The sequence below is a fragment of the Leucoraja erinacea genome, chromosome 16, assembly GCF_028641065.1.
Source record: "Leucoraja erinacea ecotype New England chromosome 16, Leri_hhj_1, whole genome shotgun sequence".
In the NCBI taxonomy this organism is placed as follows: domain Eukaryota; kingdom Metazoa; phylum Chordata; class Chondrichthyes; order Rajiformes; family Rajidae; genus Leucoraja; species Leucoraja erinaceus.
The window spans coordinates 44,931,913-44,946,256 of NC_073392.1; the positions used below are offsets into that span (position 1 = coordinate 44,931,913).

At 42.4% G+C, this 14,344-nt stretch overlaps 1 protein-coding gene across 1 annotated transcript in view; it reads right to left on the reverse strand.

The window, feature by feature from the left end:
* Window positions 1-395: 395 nt before the first annotated feature.
* The window catches only part of itih3a.1 (inter-alpha-trypsin inhibitor heavy chain 3a, tandem duplicate 1), a 60,016-nt gene continuing 46,067 nt past the window's right edge, over window positions 396-14,344 (reverse strand). The window contains exons 18-22 of the mRNA XM_055648305.1: window positions 9,970-10,083; window positions 7,091-7,292; window positions 6,392-6,564; window positions 1,897-2,008; window positions 396-1,797 (exon numbers count right to left, since the gene is read on the reverse strand). Of these exons, the coding sequence (XP_055504280.1) occupies window positions 1,635-1,797; window positions 1,897-2,008; window positions 6,392-6,564; window positions 7,091-7,292; window positions 9,970-10,083 (764 nt within the window). The 3' untranslated portion in view covers window positions 396-1,634. The remainder of the gene's footprint in view (window positions 1,798-1,896; window positions 2,009-6,391; window positions 6,565-7,090; window positions 7,293-9,969; window positions 10,084-14,344) is intronic.

Genomic DNA, 14,344 nt, shown 5'->3' on the forward strand with positions numbered 1-14,344 from the left:
GGAATGCAATTGGCTCGCTCACCTTGGATATCATGCAGTGCACTTTATTCCTGTACATGACAGGAACAATATATGTTCCTTTGCTATTCCTGTAACCTGCTTGTGGCCCTATCTTTGTTTCTTCAGGAAGGTGAAGGACGTCCGAAGTGGAAAGGAATTGTGAAGTTTAATGTGTCAATGGAGACGTCAGAAAAAAATCCAATCAGCAATATGATTTGAAAGCAGAGCATGAAACTGCAATTAAATCTAAAGTTAGATAGAACACCCATGTCCTGAGAAATGTTGGAATTAAATTGCAGTCAATGTCATGGAAGTTCACAAACCACGAAAGGAACAGCAAAAACAACAATGCACATATTTTGAAATTAACAGAATAATTTTAATGTATTCAATCTTCTGTGTAAGGGCATATTTTGCAGAATTACATGCTTTATTTAATTGTGTGAAGAGACTTCACTTCTGTAAAACAGTGTCGGTGTCAAGGGCACTATTTCTCAAAAGACACGATTGTTGAAGCTGTGGCAGTGGTTTGTCTGTTGACTCACTGCTCAAGTGACCTGGATTCAATCCTGACCTCAGGTGTTGCACATTTGGGGGAGTTTGCATGTTCCCCTCCAGAGTGCATGGATTTCCATCAGGTGCTCAGATTTCATGCCCACTGCTCAAATACATGCCCCGGGTAGGTAAATGTAAAACAAACTAAAGGAGAGTTGATGTACATGTGAGAGAGAATAAGTTGTAGTGGAACATGGAGATGATGGAAGATGCGTAATGTATAAGGAGCTAGAAGGGTGGGTAGGAGAGGGACCAGGGTATTGCCTCCAGCACCGTCAATGTTGGCTACAGGGGGCGTCTCCGCTACAAGAGGCGGTTGGCCGTGGAAAGGGACGTCAGTGCGTGGGCCGAGCCGGTGATGGAGGAGGCCCTGCAGCAGCCTGGGGCTTGCCTGGATCTGGAGCTGCTCCAGTACATGGAGCACTTGGTACTTTGGACATCTTTGTAAATGGCACCTAAATAGGGCGACTCGTGCATGTGTGAACTGTGCAGAAACAACGATGCAATGCTGGGTTTCATTCCAAAATATCAAACCAGTGTCATCATTGCCACTAGAGTCATTAGTATTGTATCAAAGTGGTTATTGAATTAAACTAGGAAGCTTGGCGGAAACTGTTTTTTAAATCTTTCCCACTCAGTTGGCAAGGAGTTCAGTCTATATTAACATGTGCCATCATCAGGTGAATGGACAATTGCTGTTGATACCATGTGGTGCTATGTGTAGGAAGGAACTGCAGATGTCAGATAGACACAAAATGCTGGAGTAACTCAGCAGAACAGGCAGCATCGTTGGGGAGAAGGAATGGGTGGTGTATTGGGCTCTGAAGAAGGATCTCGACCTGGAACATCACCTATTCCTTTTCTCCAGAGATGCTGCCTGTCCCGTGGAGTTACTCCAGCATTGTGTGTCTGTCCACGAGGTACTATGATTGATACTCGTCAGCTCAATGTGAAACGTCCATTATAAATGACTGCAGGGATCCATGAATGAAAGAGAGGAAATGGGTGCAGCTGTATCGTGTTTAAGATGTAGTGATTGAACAATAAAACCAGGAAAGGGATGGCAAAGGGATACATTTTCACCATCCCATCTCACCACTTGGATAAAAATAATCAAATAACGAAGGAACAACATAGTCAGTGGGAATTCCGTCAATAAATCCTTTCCCGTTGTCGTGAACAAACCAGCACGAAACGTTGGTACCTTGTTTCAGATTGAGTCTGTAATCTTTCTGGGACCCCCTAGAAGATAGGAATATAAATGCAGGTAAGAAATCTACAGAGATTGTTTAAATGTTGAATAGGACAAGTTAGTAGAATTTGCACTCTTGGATATAATACCTTGTCACCCTGAGTTTGTGACCTTTCACTTCCATTGTCGCATGAGGTTTGCCTTGATCTAAGCTGCGGCGAATGTCATATACCTCAGCATTCACTCCATGGTAAAACTGGCCTGCAGCAGAGAAAAGGAACTAATTCAAATACAAAGTGACAAATAATTAAGTGCAGGATTCCCACAGGGAATAATGCAGCTCCTAATTAATGTTATCTGTGAGGAAGATACATGCAATGGATGATTAAGATGTTGTTAAATTGTGATTGAAACAAAAAATATATAATAATTGCAGTTTGGAAGCAAGAAATTTGGTATTTGATCCAGTATAAAAAGTAGTTACAAACTAAATCACTTAATTTGATAAATGTGACTAAATAAAGTTTGAAGGATACATTTCAAAGTGATAATCCCAATTCTGTGTAGGAAGGAACTGCAGATGCTGGTTTACACAGAAGATAGACACAAAAAGCTGGAGTAACTTCTCTAGCTTCAAGTAACCCTTGCATCCCTTCTTCCTCCGTCCCTCCCCCACCCTAGTCATTGTGTTAGTTTCACTGTCGTCCCGCTTAGTTTCACTGTTTGTATCACTTGTTGTCATCTTCGCCACAGCCAACAATGGACCATTGTGGGCTCCACATTTCCTTGATCATCATTGCTGGTTTGATTTGTCATTTTGAAAACTTGATTCATTTGTTCTATGTACCTTTCCATATAGAAACATAGAAACATAGACATTAGGTGCAGGAGTAGGCCATTCGGCCCTTCGAGCCTGCACCGCCATTCAATATGATCATGGCTGATCATCCAACTCAGTATCCCGTACCTGCCTTCTCTCCGTACCCCCTGATCTCCTTAGCCACAAGGGCCACATCTAACTCCCTCTTAAATATAGCCAATGAACTGGCCTCAACTACCCTCTGTGGCAGAGAGTTCCAGAGATTCACCACTCTCTGTGTGAAAAAAGTTCTTCTCATCTCGGTTTTAAAGGATTTCCCCCTTATCCTTAAGCTGTGACCCTTGTCCTGGACTTCCCTAACATCGGGAACAATCTTCCTGCATCTAGCCTGTCCAACCCCTTAAGAATTTTGTAAGTTTCTATAAGATCCCCTCTCAATCTCCTAAATTCTAGAGAGTATAAACCAAGTCTATCCAGTCTTTCTTCATAAGACAGTCCTGACATCCTAGGAATCAGTCTGGTGAACCGTCTCTGCACTCCCTCTATGGCAATAATGTCCTTCCTCAGATTTGGAGACCAAAACTGTACGCAATACTCCAGGTGTGGTCTCACCAAGACCCTGTACAACTGCAGTAGAACCTCCCTGCTCCTATACTCAAATCCTTTTGCAATGAAAGCTAACATCCCATTCGCTTTCTTTACTGCCTGCTGCACCTGCATGCCTACCTTCAATTCCGCCTCCGACCTCTCTGTCCTGGGTCTCCTCCATTGCCACAGCGAGCAGCACTGGAAATTGGAGGAACAGCACCTCATATTCCATTTGGGGAGTCTGCACCCCGGGGGCATGAACATCGAATTCTCCCAATTTTGTTAGTTCTTGCTGTCTCCTCCCCTTCCTCAGCTCCCCTGCTGTCTCCTCCCACCCTCCAGCCTTCTGGCTACTCCTCCTTTTCCCTTTCTTGTCCCCACCCACCCCCACCCCCGATCAGTCTGAAGAAGGGTTTCGGCCCGAAACGTTGCCCATTTCCTTCGCTCCATAGATGCTGCTGCACCCGCTGAGTTTCTCCAGCTTTTCTGTGTAACCTTCGATTCTCCAGCATCTGCAGTACCCTCTTAAACACTGCCTACCTTCAATGACTGGTGTACCATGACACCCAGGTCTCGCTGCATCTCCCCCTTTCCCAATCGGCCACCGTTGCCAATATCTCTCGTTTCCCTCTCCACTGACTCTCAGCCTGAAGAGTGGCTTCGACCTGGAACGTCACCTATTCCTTTTCTCCAGAGATGCTGCCTGACCCGCTGAGTCACTACATCTTTTTGTGTCTATCACCATTATTTCTGGGTTGATTTCCCATTAACCAGAGTGAACTAATGTTGTCACTATTTATTTCAGGAATGAATTATTGAATTAATAATTGAATAATTATTCAATTCAGTTTTCAGTTTTCAGCTTCAGTTTTAATCTATTATATAATTTAGGGGAGTCAAGAGATTTGAATGCTGAGCAGAATATAATTTGCTGGAAATGTTTCCGTGGTAAAGAAAGGTTGATGTTTCAGGGCCAAGAACCTGCATCAGGACTAAGCTTGTCAAGGGAATGACCAATATTTATAAGGGAGAGGTGAAACAATGGCTTGTAGGTGATAGGTGGAACCAGATGTGAGCGCGATTCAAGTTGTATGGTGGGGTTCATGGAAAAGGTGAATAAAGGGAGGAAGACACTGGTTGCACTGTGGCAGTGGGAAAGAAAGTAGGAATCTATAAAGAAAGTTTGGAATCTATATTACTAAAAGTCCCATCTTGACCACTTCCTATTGCACTGTATATTGATTTTAGAAAAAATGCTGCCCCTTACGACTGTGATTGTTGGCCATCTTAGTCAGAGTCCCCCTCCGCTGCGCAGGGTGTGTATTTTTCCCATTGATGAAAAATAAAAGAGTTATTAGTGTTTAAAAAATGTTGAGATTCTCTCTCCTGAAGGTCATGTCCCTTCCGGAGGGACTATAAAACCCGGAGGTGTGGAGGTGCCTCAGTTCTCTGCAAGATGGGGGAGCTAGAGGTTGCAATTCTCAGTCTGAGCTGTGAATAACACTGAACACATGTCTACTAAACTGTGAGTGGTTTTACTGACCAGTCAGTGCCCTTAATGTGGTTTGAAAATGTAGTTTGAAAATGCAAAAGAGTGTTTTGGTTTTGAAAATGCTAAAGCTGCATTGCCTTTGGTTTGAAAGTGCTAAAGCTGCCATGCCTAATTAAAGCTGTCTTGCCTAATTAAACTGCCTTGCCTAATTAAAGCAGCCTTGCCTAATTAAAATTGTCTTGCCTTCTATAAAATTAAAAGTCTAATCTTGACCGCTTCCTGTTTGCGCTTTATATTGATTTTAGAAAAAACGCTACCACATACGGCTGTGATTTTTGGCCATCTTACTCAGAGTCCACCTCCGCTCATCAGGTGTCGAAGATTTTTCCCATCGATGAAAATTTAAAAAAAATATTCTCCTGTCAATCATGCCATGAAGGCCACGCCCCTTCTGGTGGGAGGGGAAGGGACTATAAAACTCGGATATGTGGGCGTGGCTCAGTCTCTGCAAGATGGGGGAGGGAGAGGTCACTGTCTTTAGTAGCTTTGCACACTGCTTGAAATGATATGAAACTGCACTTTCGGAGAGATTACAGAGAGTTGGTTTGTCAAGGAGGACTCTAACTTCTACAGGTGCACAGTAGAGAGCATGCTGACCGGTTGCATCGTGGTTTGGTACCGTAACTTGAGCGCCCTGGAGAGGAAAAGACTACAAACAGTAGTAAGCACTGCCCAGTCCATCATCGGCTCTGACCTTCCTTCCATCGAGGGGATTTATCGCAGTCGCTGCCTCAAAATTGATTATTAATAACCAATTATCTATTATTTGCACGTTATCATTTTATTAGTCATGTGTGTATATATTTATATTATAGTATATGGACACATTGATCTGTTTTGTAATAAATGCCTACTATGTTCTGTGTGCTGAAGCAAAGCAAGAATTTCATTGTCCCATCAGGGACACATGACAATAAACACACTTGAACTTGAACACTTGAATTTGTTGGCCTTGCACCCTGCTTGAGGTGGCATGAAACTGCACTTGAATTAGGTGGCCTTCCACCATGCTTGAAATGGAATTCCGAGCCCACCAACCGTGAGCCGCCAGCCCGAGCCCACCAACCGTGAGTGACTGAGCCGCCAGCCCAAGAATCCATTCGGCCCACAATGTCCATACTATCCCTCTGGAAAACAGTCCCTTCAGCCCACTCATACTAGTACTCCAGAAAGCCCCCCCCCCCCCCCCCCCCCCCCCCCCCCCCCCCCCCCCCCCCCCCCCCCCCCCCCCCCCCCCGCACTGGCCTCCAATATTGGAATTGGTGGAGAGGTGGAATATTGCGTTGGGGGACCAGCCCTCCCAATGTTTAATAGTTTAGTTTAGTTTATTGTCACGTGTATAGAGGTACAGTGAAAAACTTTTGTTGCGTGCTAACCAGTCAGTGAAAAGAGGGGAGAAGAGGAAGTGGCTGGTGTGCAGCAACTCATACTAGATTATGCTGCTGGCCTTGCCGAGGCAGCGTGAGGTGTCAATGGAAGGGAGGATGGTTTGCGTGATGGTCTGGGCTGCGTCCACAATTCTCTGCAATTTCTTGCAGTCTTGGGCGGAGCTGTTCCCAAACCAAGCTGTGATGCATCCCGATAAAATGCTTTCTACGGTGCATCTGTAGAAGTTGGTGAGAGTTGTTGGGGACATGCCAAACTTCCTAAACCTTCTAAGGAATAGAGGAAATACTCCACATACCAAGTAATCCATGGGTCATGTTGGAGAGCCTGTGGCTGTCGAGTGTATAAAATCCCAGGAAGTCCCGGTGTAGAGGATGATATTTCCAGACGCGATGCAGCACGATGACAAATGTTGCGTCGTCTCCCATCCTGAGTGTGAGATTCCTTTCTTTCACAATTGAGATTGAGAAGCTGGGAAATAAATGCAACAAATTATACTGCGTTCATGATTATTTTCTGCTGTTCAGTCCAGAATTTATGATGTTAACATAATTCTTCTTTACCCTTTTGCTTTGCTTTTTTGTGTGCAGATTTATTGATATTAATCAACATTTCCAAAGATAGCCCTGTGTCCATCAAACACACAAATATCTCACACCTTTTGCCTTTTAACCCAGCCCCCCCCCCCCCCCACTGCATCCAGCTATCTCTCGCCAGGCTTTGTCCTGCTCTCCTCTATTCTGGCTCTCATCATCCCGACACAATCAGTCTGCAAAAGGGTCACAAAACATCACCTATCCAGGGTCCAGGAGTTGCTTCACCCGCTGAGAGACAAACATTTTGAGTCTTCTATTGTAAACCAGCATTTATAGTTCCTTATATTTACTTTGTACAAATTTAGTTTTTGATTTGCCAGGAATTTTCTACGAATTCGAACTAAGGCTGGATTTTTATTTGACACAAATGTAACATTGCTATATTACGGTATAAATCACACCTCTGTTTTGTTACAGATGCAGTTGCTGACCACGGGAAAACCATCTTGTCCTCTCCATGAAACACGGTGATCACCTGAGTCGATATTTCCACTTTTACATCCATGTTGCTGTTCACAATTCCAAATTTTCCAAAATAGGTACTTAATTTGTTGTTTTTTTCTATCTTTTTATCTCCAATCAACTGGCCATTTACCACAAAACCTTCAAGTAAATGTAAATATACTTTAGTGTTAATTAAATGATGTTAAAATCCAGGGTATCATCTTACAATAGAATGGAATTATGAATGTGAAAATGTTATAGGAGGCACATGTTACAATAGAATTGCTGCCTTATGAATGTGTTCGATCAATGGGTGCTTTTAGGAGTTTGCACGTTCTCCCCCCGTGTCTGCAGCAGGGTGGGATCTCCTATTTTCCTGCCTTACCGCACAAGTTTGAGACCAGGATTCGTATCTTGATTTGTCCCTAGGGTGCATTCTGTTAGGCAGTGTGGACGGTCGGTGGGCCGGCATGGACTCGGTGGGCCGAAGGTTCTATTTCTACCCTGTATCGCTAAACTAAACTAAAGGGAAACAAAGGAGAAACAGATGAACCGATGATCTCCCAGAGCAGCTGACTTGTTTGTAGCTGAGGAAACGGAAATACTAGCAATGGGATAGATGATCTAGGGTATGAAAATCCCCAAGGATCTATTTGGGGAAATTTCATTTATTTTATGTATATAACTCTGAAACCAAAGGATGAAATTTAAGAAATGCACTGATCTACCTTTAGTGTGAAAGTTTTAGAGGGAATCTGAGGGGTACATTTCTCACCCAGCTACTACCTTGAATGCATGGCTAAAGATCTGTTCTCGGCCCAGCACGTTAATACAATCACAACAACAGCTCATCAACAGAAGATTGAGGAGTTTTGGCACATTGCTGAATACTTTGTTGAACCTCAACATATGAACAGTAGAGAGCATTCTGACTGGTTGCATCATTGCCTGGTTCAGAAACTCGATGTCCCGAGAATGAAGGAGGTTGCAGAAAATGGTGGACATTTGCCAGTCCATCACTAGTGTTGACCTCCCCAGCATCGAAGGGACCTATTGGAAGCGCTGCCTAAAAATGGCAACAAATATCATCAGAGACTCGGGCCACGCACTCAAATCACTGCAACCATCGGGAAGAAGGTACAGGTCCTCCAGGTTCAAAAACAACATCTTCCCTTCAACCATCAGGATCTTGAACCACACTAACTACAACCCTACCTCAGCAACAATCTACTGTGGACTTTGTTTAGGGGAGATACGTACTTTGGTTTGCACTATTATGCTCTGGTTACCTGACATTTTGATCATTTATTCTATCATTGATTTTGTTATATTATTGCATTAATATGTCTGCTAATCTGTAGCTGAAGAATGTTACTATTTTTGACTCTTCTTGGAAAGTCGTGGATGAAGAGTTGCTGCTAGCTGTTATCAAGCAAAGCTCTGGAATTGCCATGGATTGGATTGCCATAGGCCAAATGGTGGAAGATGTGATCAATGTTGGTGGGTACACACTGGTCGACATGGGCACAGTGGGCAGAATGGCCTAGTTCCAAGCTGAATGTTACACACCATGAAATATATTGATTAACTGGTGATTTATCTTTATATTTTCTTGTTTTGCATGAAAATTGGATTGATGGACTGCAAGGACTCAGTGGGCCGAAGGGCCTCTTTCTATGCTGCAGATCTCAATGATTCAGTGATCATGGAGAATAGTGGAGAATGGAGCAGATAGGTATCTGAATAGTAAAATTGCAGAGGAGCGGGACAAGCTGGATTGGATTTACATAGAGCCAGTATGGACTCAACAGACCAAATGGCAAAAACAGGAAGGCAGATTATTATCTGAGTGGTGTCAGATTAGAAAAAGAGGAGGTGCAACATATGCTTGTACATCAGTCACTGAAAATATACAAGCAGGTACAGCAGGCAATTGATAAAGCTAAAGTTGGTCTTCATTGCGAGAGGATTTGAGTATAGGAGCAAGGAGGTCCTACTGCAGTTGTACAGGGCCCTGGTGAAACCACACCTGGAGTATTGTGTGCAGTTTTGGTCACCTAATTTGAGGAAGGACATTCTTTCTATTGAGAGAATGCAGCGTAGTTCAGTAGGGTAATTCCCGGGATGATGTATAATGAAAGAATGGGTCAACTGGGCTTGTATTCACTGGAATTTAGAAGAATGAGAGGGGATCTTATAGAAACATATAAAATTCTTAACGGATTGGACAGACGAGATGAAGGAAAAAATTCCCGATTTTGGGAAAGTCCAGAACAAGGGGTCACAGTTTAAGAATAAGGGGTAGGTCATTTTGAACTGAGATAAGGAAAAACTGTTTCTCCCAGCGAGTTGTGAATCTGTGGAATTCTCTGACAAAGAAGGCAGTGGAGGCCAATTCACTGGATGTTTTCAAGAGGGAGTTAGATTTAGCTCTTAGGGCTAAAGGAATCAAGGGATATGGTGAAAAAGCTGAAACAGGGTACTGATTTTAGATGATCAGCCATGATCATATTTAATGGTGGTGCTGGCTTGAAGGGCCAAATGGCCTACTCCTGCACTTATTTTTCTATGTTTCTATGGTTAATAAATCCCTAATCTTAATTGTGTGTTCCATTTACTTCATCATAATATTTTTCCGGATTTTGTCTTACTTTGACGGGCTGCCATCAACGTTTGCTCTATAATCACCACTGAGTCAAGGTGCATTTTGAACTGCTGAATATTCAGCGCTATGTTTTCGTTCCTTGTGACATGAATCTTGTTGCATTTTATGACTGTTGGCAGATCAATTTCCCTCCTTGCATTGTACCGTATCAAAGGCAGAGTGCAGACTTACCGGTGTGTGGATCTGAGATCAGGTTTAGGACTGAACCAGGCTTCCCATCAATGTTGAAACAAACGGCATCTCTGTGGTTGTTGGTTGAAATGACGAAATGGGGATCACTGTCAACTTCAAAGAGGAGTAAAGTTTTAGAGCTTTGAATTTTTCATAAAACAATTTTTGTGACCGTGGCACTTATAACCATATAACCATATAACAATTACAGCACGGAAACAGGCCATCTTGGCCCTACAAGTCCGTGCCGAACAAATGTTTTTTTCCCTTAGTCCCACCTGCCTGCACTCATACCATAACCCTCCATTCCCTTCTCATCCATATGCCTATCCAATTTATTTTTAAATGATACCAATGAACCTGCCTCCACCACTTCCACTGGAAGCTCATTCCACACCGCTACCACTCTCTGAGTAAAGAAATTCCCCCTCATATTACCCCTAAACTTCTGTCCCTTAATTCTGAAGTCATGTCCTCTTGTTTGAATCTTCCCTATTCTCAAAGGGAAAAGCTTGTCCACATCAACTCTGTCTATCCCTCTCATCATTTTAAAGACCTCTATCAGGTCCCCCCCTTAACCTTCTGCGCTCCAGAGAATAAAGACCTAACTTATTCAACCTATCTCTGTAACTTAGTTGTTGAAACCCAGGCAACATTCTAGTAAATCTCCTCTGCACGCTCTCTATTTTGTTGACATCCTTCCTATAATTGGGCGACCAAAATTGTACACCATACTCCAGATTTGGTCTCACCAATGCCTTGTACAATTTTAACATTACATCCCAGCTTCTATACTCCATGCTCTGATTTATAAAGGCTAGCATACCAAAAGCTTTCTTTACCACCCTATCTATATGAGATTCCACCTTCAAGGAACTATGCACGGTTATACCCAGATCCCTCTGTTCAACTGTATTCTTCAATTCCCTACCATTTACCATGTACGTCCTATTTTGATTTGTTCTGCCAAGGTGTAGCACCTCACATTTATCAGCATTAAACTCCATCTGCCATCTTTCAGCCCATTTTTCCAAATGGCCTAAATCACTCTGTAGACTTTGGAAATCCTCTTCATTATCCACAACACCCCCTATCTTGGTATCATCTGCATACTTACTAATCCAATTTACCACACCTTCATCCAGATCATTGATGTACATGACAAACAACAAAGGACCCAACACAGATCCCTGAGGCACCCCACTAGTCACCTGCCTCCAACCCGATAAACAGCCATCCACCATTACCCTCTGGCTTCTCCCATTCAGCCACTGTTGAATCCATCTTGCTATTCCTGCATTTATACCCAACAGTTGAACCTTCTTAACCAACCTTCCATGAGGAACCTTGTCAAAGGCCTTACTAAAGTCCATATAGACTACATCCACTGCTTTACCCTCGTCAATTTCCCTAGTAACCTCTTCAAAAAATTCAAGAAGATTAGTCAAACATGACCTTCCAGGCACACATCCATGTTGACTGTTCCTAATCAGAACCTGTTTATCTAGATACTTATATATATTATACTTCAACTAAATTATTCTTAGAATTTTGAAAGAAACCCAGTCATTTCCTGTCGCTATAATTTCTGAAGATGTCAATAAATCAGGGTTTAACAAACCATTATGATATTACATCATTTTATGAAATGCTTTAGAAAATTGGAACGGCTGGTGTAGTTATTGCAATTGAATCCTACGGCCATAAAGAACTTCATTAATCAACACAATACCGTCTTGTTGTGCTCTTTCCCCAACAACATTTCTAAAAGCAGTAAAAATATTGAATTTGATTATCATAGTTCACCGCACTTTATAATCTGTGCATCAATTATGGATAACATTCATTATATGACAGGTGACAATAGTTAGATAAATTTTGCAGCAATAAAACATTGTGGTGAAGTGTGGATATCAGCATTGATACATGTTGTGTCTAATTGATGGTGTGACAATTATGACCACCTGCTCTGCTCAAGGTATTAAACCATGTGTGAGTGGGATTACCAAGGGTTTGATAGGGGAAAGAGTTCCTCATGATCTCTGGTGTCGTATCCAAGTAACTTTTCTTCACACATTGTTCAAGGGTCCGATTACCTGCAACCTTTTTTAAACTGTGTTCAATTATTGCCTCAGCAGTCTGACATTGGTAGACATACTCGTACCAGCTAAGCTGCAATCATTCCTTGCTGCATTTTCTCTTCCCACTGCAGCAGAGCTGTAGTTAATTATTGTACCAAGGACTGAGACTGGGACCCTCTGGTCTGGTTAGCTTATTTGTTCAATGCTTTTGGAAAATATGATACAGTGCCGCTTGCCAAATAATAGGCTACATGAGGGGAATAGATAGGGTTAATGCACAGAGTCAAAGGGTTACGTTGAGAGGGGAAAGATTTAATAGGAATAAGAAGGGTATTTTTCTAATACTCAGAGGGCGGTGGGTATATGGCTTGTGCTGTGAAAGGAGGTAGTTGAAGCAGGTAATACAACAGCATTTAAAAAGACAAGGCCAGATACAAGGATAGGTAAGGTTATAGAAACATAGAAAATAGGTGCAGGAGTAGGCCATTCGGCCCATCGATCAATATGATCATAGTTGATCATCCAGAATCAGTACCCTGTTATTGCTTTCTCCCCATATCCCTTGATTCCGTTAGCCTTAGAGCTATATCTAACTCTCTCTTGAATACATCCAGTGCATTGGCCTCTACTGCCTTCTATGGCAGAGAATTCCACAGATTCACAACTCTCTGGCTGAAAATGTTTTTCCTCATCTCAGTCCTAATTGGCCTACCACTTATTCCTAGACTGTGACCCCTGGTTCTAGACTCCCCCAAAATGGGGAACATTTTTCCTGCATCCAGCCTGTCCAATCCCTGAAGAATTTTATATGTATCTATCAGATCCCCTCTCGTCCTAAATTCCAGTGAATACAAGACCAGTCGATTCATTCTTTCACCTCGTTGCTCCTATAATGAAATGCTCTCGCTATGGCCAACAATGCCATTAGCTTTCCTGCTTCAATGCCTGCTGTACCTGCATACTTACTGTCAGTGATTGAGGATTTATGAGGGGTCAGGGCCAAATGTGGATAAATGGGACTAGCTTAGAAGGTTCATCTTGGTCAGCGTGGATGAGTTCGGTTGAAGGGCCTGTTTCCATGCTACAATATGGGTTGAACCATGTCTGTAACCCCATGGCTCTCTAATGCTTGTTAAACAACAATTTAATAATACACGACCTTGCATTTAAAATAGCACATTGTTACTATTTTTAACTTCTGTAAATATAAATGTTACAATATCGCAGACCAGTCCTTTCCTCAACACTTTTAACATAATTGATGCCGTACAATTCCTTCCTAAAAAGATGGAAACTTCTGACGATAGTTTATCTAATAGGCAAACTGAGGTCAAATAAATTCAGACTTTTAAAAAAGGTGGCAATGATTAGAAGATCACACAACAAAATCAAGAATGGGTTTAACCAGATGACAACGAGTACTAAATCTAATTAAACAGCTTCTTCTTTCTTACTTGCCAAGAGTAGGGGAATCAAGAACCAAATGACGTAGGTTTAAGGTTAGAATGGAAAGATTCTGACCTGAGGGGTAACTTTTTCACACAAAGGGTGGTTGGTGTATGGAACAAGCTGTCGGAGGAGGTAGTCGAGGCAGGTAAAATCGCAAAGTTTAAGAAACATTTAGACAGGTGCATGGATAGGACATGTTTAGAGGGATATGGACCAATTGCAGGCAAGGTGGGACTAGTGTAAATGGGACATATTGGCCGTTGAATGCAAGTTGGGCCGAAGGGCCTGTTTCAAAACTAGCTGACTGCCCTCTGGAAATGAAGACGGTTTCGTGTCGTGTATAATAGACAACATTTTCATGGGTAAATCAAATTTATTATTGTGCATCCAACTTTTATCTGCTTCCAAAGCGACGATGTCACACATTCTAAAATAGTCCTGAAGAAAACTAGAGAAATGAATTCTAGCTTGAAGAATCAGCACTGTTCAGATATGCCCAAGGACTTTGGTCCACTTTTAAACCCTGAAAATTTAGCAATATCCTGATAAACTGATTAAAAATATAGATATATTTCAGCTTCACAGATTAGGAAGATGGGTCTAAACTGTGTATCTGCCACAACAGATTCGCTCTTTAGGCAATCCTTCTTGATTATGTGGAGCATAGTGACTATTCAACTTCAAGACTAAGCGAGACTAGTCCTAGACAGGAGTTAGACACAAAAAGCTGGAGTAACTCAGCGGGACAGGCAGCATCTCTGGAGAGAAGGAATGGGTGACGTTTCGGGTTGAGACCTTTCTTCAGACTAGTTAGGAAAAAGGGAAACAAGAGATATAAACGATGA